The sequence below is a fragment of the Chenopodium album genome, chromosome 4 (genome assembly GCF_948465745.1).
Source record: "Chenopodium album chromosome 4, dcCheAlbu1.1, whole genome shotgun sequence".
Classification (NCBI taxonomy): Eukaryota; Viridiplantae; Streptophyta; class Magnoliopsida; order Caryophyllales; family Amaranthaceae; genus Chenopodium; species Chenopodium album.
The window spans coordinates 1,753,915-1,760,185 of record NC_137837.1 but is presented as its reverse complement, the minus strand read 5'-3'; the positions used below and the strand labels follow the sequence as shown (position 1 = coordinate 1,760,185).

The following is a 6,271-nucleotide window of genomic DNA, read 5'->3' as shown; positions in this document are numbered from 1 at the left end:
AAATTTAGGTGGAAGTTCTAGCCAAATTCCCCTCTCTGAGCTACCTTCAGCTACACCACCGGCGCCGATCGACTGTTTTTTCACGGGAAGAGCAGCAACTAAATGGGGGAAAGTAACTTCTCTCTCCTCCTTTTTTTTTTACCCAACCCTTTTTCATTTTACCCCCCAATTTTATTTTATCTTTTTTTTTTTAATTTACAAATATTATTTTTTTATTAGGGTATTGGATAGGAGGGCCTATACCTGGTAAGGGGCAATAGTTTCTCAGGGAGTTATGGAGCATTATTCATTGTTTATAATACAAGTGTTTATGAGTCTTAATAGTAGAATTAATTTACCCAAGATGTGTTACTTTGAAGAAAACTTCGTCTGTAGTGTTAAAAAACTTTTTGGGTGTACCTATCTCTTAATACGTACATCCTGTTATATAAAACGAAGTCTATTTGAACAGTTGTAAATTTATTTTATTAATTAACTCATACAACATATACGATAGAGATCAAATTTGAAAGACAAAATCAACTGATTTTTTATTTTTTTATTTTTTTTACAATTGAATCAAATATTTTTTGAACAAGAATTAAGATTGTCAAATACTTCGTAATACTCATGTGCATGGTGCACTCGGCTGTACAGATCATGCATTAATGTATCGATTAATAAACAAAAAAAAACATGTGTTTATGTTATTATTATTATCGTACCCAACAAAAGAAATACAAGGTAAATTTAAGACGAAAAAAGTATGTTTTCCTATTCAAAAGATGTTCCTTTTTTTCTCATTAATCCCATGTCACTCTCAAATTTTCAACTCCTTCCCATTCATAGTACAAATATCATTTCAATACATGAATTCCATCAATTTCGACGCAGTTATCAAATTTTAAACGCCGTTATTTGTTAGAAAATTATTCAATGCTTGATACCTTTTAGTAGTTGGGTGCATGCATAGTACGAATATTATTTCTCTTTTTTTGGTACGTATAATATTTCAATACAACCTTTTTTCGATTTTTCCTATATAAACAAACGTCGTCTTCTCCTTCTTTTGTTTATACATAAACTCGTGTTTTCATACTTTACATTAAAAGGGAAAAAAAAAGGTTTATAAAGTGAGGAGAAAAATAATTAAATTGAAGATAATTGCTTGTTAAATTAATTAATCATGAATTCTAAATCAGGAGAAGGGAAGAAAGTATGTGTTACAGGTGCTTCAGGCTACATTGCTTCTTGGATTGTCAAACTCTTGCTTGATCGCGGTTACTCAGTTAATGCCACTGTTCGTAGTTTAAGTAAGTACGTATGTTAATTTACTCTTACGGTCCGTTTGGTAGGTAGAAGTAGAATCAATAAATGTATGTTACATTGGTTTCTATTTCCTTTTTTTTCGTGTGTAAAAATATTTTTAGATGTTTTCCCTATAGGCTAAGTGTCTTTTTGTACATTTGATATATATTGTGGTGATCAAGGATTGAAGGGTTAAATTTGAGACATGAGTTATGAATTTAATATGCTCGTTAAAAAAAAAAGAGATTCTTTTTATTATTTTAATTTTATATGCTCATTAGCTCATCAACTACTAGACCATCCAATTTTAAAAGTGAAATTTTAGGAATATACGGACTTTTCTTTTTAAGTCTTAATCTCTTCATCATCTCGTAATTAATTAGATGGTTCACTAATCGAAGAGGATCCTCTAAAAAAAAAAAAAAAAAACACTCCTCGTGCGGTACGTAGTTCAAATATAATTTGTTACAACTGAAGTAGTTCAAATATAATTTGTTGAATTTAATTAGTATATATAGTATTGTTTCATTTTTTTGGAATTTTGGTTGAGTATAGTGGTATTTTATGGCAATAATCATCTTTCTTTTGTTAATTGATTGATGATCCCAAGAAGTTTCTAGCTGGAAATTTACTTGTTGTAACGAACTTTTCTTACCTTGGTTATGGACAGAGGAAAATAATTGCCTAATGGGTGTTCAAAAATGGATTGAATTTGACAATCACTAGCAAAAATATCTACAATTTGTCGATTTTATTTTTCATAAGTGGTTCAGCATCGAATGAATACGATGTATCTAACAATCTAAGTGTTTTGGTTTAGAATTGAGTGTCATGAGACATATATAGCTAGCTAGACTTGTCAAATTGGTCGATCACTCGATCAGGTCGGGTTTAGTTCAGCTGTTGTTTAAGCATTGGGTTAAAGACATGTCAACCATTTTCAGTTAGTTGTTTAATTTCTTGTTATTTTAATTTCCAATTTCATGATTAAGTTATTGTGTTCAAGATCCAAAGTTTTCAATATGAATAAATTTTGCCAGAGCTAGACAGATGCATGATACATTCTGAATTACCTGTATGCATAAACTTCAGCCATTAAATGTCATCAACTTTGGTTATGTGACACTAAATTTGGACCAAAAAAGCATATATTTTTACTATAAAATAATCGAATATGACACTTGGACATGAACCCTGAATCCCATGTTTGATTGAGATGTGTTGTTTCCAAGTCTTAGTTACATAGGGGAAAATATAAGTTAATCTGCCAAATAAACGAATTTTTGTTAATCTGATGGCATTTTTGTAAATATATTGAAAAAGCAGGGTCATTTATTCAGTAGTTTTGATGAGCTGTCCAAATAATGTTTGCTTTTTGCTTTTACTGTTTGGTGAGGAAATTACACATGTACCCCCTCAACAAGTACATGAAAAGACGCATATACCTCTCCACTGCTACTTGAAAAGACAATTATACCCCTTTTGTTTATCTGGGGAATTGACTGGGTATCCCTCGTTACATAGTGTAGTAGTATATACAAGTAGTTTTATCCTAATTCTACCATTGTTTTGTTCTAATGTACAGATGATCCGAAGAAGGTAGATCACTTGATTGCATTGGATGGAGCAAAGGATAGACTTAACTTATTCGAGGCTAATCTCTTGGAGGAAGGCTCCTTTGATGCTGCCATTCATGGATGTGACGGTGTTTTCCATACTGCATCTCCTGTTAAACTTGATGTTCCGAATCCTCAAGTAATCCCTTAATCACTTGGAGCTTGCTTCACTTTGATAATACCATCTGTCTTTGTTTACAAAACTTGCAAATGCATAAACTATAGCAATTAGCAGTTCTAAGGAACCATTATTATTCCTGATCTTTTTTCAGGCTGAACTAATTGATCCAGCATTAAATGGAACACTGAATGTTCTAGAAACCTGTGCTAGGATTCCAACCATTAAACGCGTTGTTTTAACATCTTCAATGGCTGCTGTTCTGCTCACTGGTAGACCTCTGACTCCTGAAACAGTAGTTGATGAAACATGGTTTTCTGTCCCAGAAGTCTGCGAGAAACTACAAATGGTTTGCATACTCACCATAAAATTCTGATCAGAATTTATATTCTAATTGGTATAGAAGATGGAAAATGACCAACTGAAACCTGGTTTTATTATGCAGAAGTGGTATCTTCTGTCAAAGACATTGGCAGAAGAAGCTGCGTGGAACTTTGCCAAAGAATATGGCCTCGATATGGTGTCGATAAACCCTGCAGTCGTAATAGGCCCTTTGCTGCAGCCAACAGTTAATGCTAGCTCTTTTGCTGTTTTAAGCTTGGTTAACGGTATGACCATCTCGTTTATTGGCATGAAAAGCTTAGCACTTTGAACTTAATTGGACTTGAATAGCTCTTATCTGAACTTATTGGAATATATTGAACTGTTTTTGAGTTATTTCAGGATCAGAAACCTACCAGAATGTAACCTTTGGATGGGTTCATGTCAAAGATGTAGCTGAAGCACATATTCTAGCTTTCGAGGTTCCTTCAGCAAATGGGAGATATCTGTTAAACGAAAGTGTGAATCATGTTTCAGAAGTTGTAAAGATCTTAAAAGAGCTTTACCCTGATCTCAAACTCCCAACCAAGTAAGTTTGTTTATTCTTCTATGTATTTCAGAGCTTAGTATCCCTCATTATTCACTGCTAAAAACACTGTGAACGATTTCAGGCCTGCAGATGACAAGCCTTTTGATCCAACATACAAGGTTTGTAAGAAAAAGGTTGAAAGCTTAGGCATCAAATACACTCCCCTGAAAACCAGCCTCAAAGACACTGTTGAATGCTTGATCGAAAAGAAGTTCATTAGTGTTTGATTCTGCCATTTTAAGCTGTTCTGTAAATCTGATCATCTAGTCTACTGTCATATTTTTCATGACATCTACAATCGCGTCTATATAATGTAGCATCTTCAATTTGTATTAATGTCATATATCCCAGATCTCTCTATATATATTGACATCTGAAGGAGTTTTTAGAAGTAAAGAGAGCTGAACACAAAGCTTATCAAAATCAACTTCGAATTCCATTTACCAAAAATCATCTGAAGACGAAAAAATACAAAGTACTTTGTTATTACTTGTGACGCTTGGTGTAGAAACTTGATAATACTTTACAACTATCTTTCATTTGTAATGTTAGTGTAGAATGACTAGAATCTCTCAAAACACCAAAAAGAAAAAAGAGTGGTCATCTTTATTTCCTTTTTAAGGCTAATCTTTGTAACGGTTTTTCATGCCAGAAGAGGTAAAAAAAGGTGTACATGTTATCCTTCATTTAGCAACAACTTTATTGGCCATGTTGCTACATTTGCTTTTTTTGCAACAATCTTTCATAAAGTTAATGGTTTACGAACATTTTGTTGCCTTTAATCATGGAGATTTGTAAATGATACGCAAATGTTACGCCCTTCTACAGCCCTCCCAAAATTATCCCTTTAGAGACCAACTCGGTCTCTAGTAAGAAAATTACGCTAAATGCCACGAAGAGATGGTACCGTTTGCAAATTAACCTTGAGATAATGCATTCGCCCGTGCACGGGTTAGTGTTTTATGTAACAATGTCAAGCTGTAATAACCAGAATTACCAGATAGAACACATAGTTGCTTAGAGATTAAATTCTTAGTGAACAGCATAATAATTATGCTAAAATAAAAATTCATGTGAATCATATTCCACTACGAACAACCTCCTACTAAACCCAGAAACTAAAATCAATCAAACAAATACCACATAAGACGATATCTAAACATTTAAGATACCTCTTAATCAAAGGCATAAACATGTAACATACAATTGAACTGTATTGCAACTTCATTTATATCGAGTTTTGAAAACAAACGATAATCCTGATTGCCATGTGCGCTAGCAAGCGACCATAGTTGTCAACAACCCAGTGGCCGAATTCCCAAGATCCCTCATACCAAATGGAAAGATTCAAACAAAATAACAAAGCATTTAAGAAACTGATCAACAACGATGACTCTCATGAATTACTCCCAAAAATGAAATGGAATGTTGCGGCTGCTGTTTGGGGAGATTAATATATACTCCACTTCATGTTCAGCTAGGGTTTCAGTTGGTTGCCCACTACTACACAATTACACGTGTATATACACTATTCATGTTTTTGGATATCTTCTTCTTCACAGTATTAGACTTTTCATCCCATTGTTTTGGATTCTTTACCTGCCTTATTGACCTGATTTAGTAACATACATAACTCTAGAAAAACTACTAAATTAGGTATAGTCATTTTTGACATGATTGCATTGTGTATGCACCAAAAGAACACAAATGCTTTGATTTAATAACATTTGATTAAAATATAATAATAGAACATGAGTTACGTTTAAAATATGTATTTCATTTTTCATCGATCATACTACGAAAGAAACAAAATTTACAGCTTCGTAAATCTCATGTTATTTTATCAAGACATGATTTTTTAATAATACTCCGTAATAGATAAATCTTTTGGTACATGATCGAATCTAGTGGTATACTATACACTCTTGTTCATAGAATCATAGTCCACACAAATTGGTCTACCCTTAACCCTTTTACTTTGGTTTGATAAATTGGACTTTAATCCTCATTTCAATGCCACAAATAAAAGTAACGAGCATGTTCATTTTTTTAGAATAGTAATCGTTATCCAAACCCCTTATCCCTTTAAACAAAGTCGCTATTATGTCTTAAATTTTTGTGATAACAATTAGGGTTACAGGTAATATCGCTAATGAGTTGATACTCAATACTGATTCAATCTCCATCATCATGTAATATATTCGTGAAGTATATACATATATTGCTTTTAAATATGTAAAAAAATATGAAAAATTATATTCAATGAAAATTAAATTCCAAAATTGGCCCTTAAATAGGCTCATGTTACAAAGTACTCCCTCCAATTATAAACTTATAAAC

General features: G+C 32.7%; 1 protein-coding gene across 1 annotated transcript; it reads left to right on the top strand.

The window, feature by feature from the left end:
• Nucleotides 1-1,029: 1,029 nt before the first annotated feature.
• LOC145626267 (phenylacetaldehyde reductase-like) lies at nucleotides 1,030-4,853 on the top strand. Its single transcript, XM_081678697.1, has 6 exons — nucleotides 1,030-1,292; nucleotides 2,873-3,042; nucleotides 3,176-3,370; nucleotides 3,467-3,629; nucleotides 3,745-3,931; nucleotides 4,014-4,853. The coding sequence occupies exons 1-6, from the start codon at nucleotides 1,166-1,168 to the stop codon at nucleotides 4,156-4,158; spliced, it is 987 nt and encodes a 328-aa protein (XP_081534823.1). The 5' UTR covers nucleotides 1,030-1,165; the 3' UTR covers nucleotides 4,159-4,853.
• Nucleotides 4,854-6,271: the final 1,418 nt, after the last annotated feature.

What these genes read in the sequence shown, in the direction of transcription:
- LOC145626267 (XM_081678697.1), top strand. Translation starts at nt 1,166, where the DNA reads ATGAATTCTAAATCAGGAGAAGGGAAGAAAGTATGTGTTACAGGTGCT. An exon ending in TTGATGTTCCGAATCCTCAA is followed by an intron (nt 3,043 to 3,175) that starts GTAATCCCTTAA and finishes ATCTTTTTTCAG; the next exon opens with GCTGAACTAATTGATCCAGC. An exon ending in TGTTTTAAGCTTGGTTAACG is followed by an intron (nt 3,630 to 3,744) that starts GTATGACCATCT and finishes GAGTTATTTCAG; the next exon opens with GATCAGAAACCTACCAGAAT.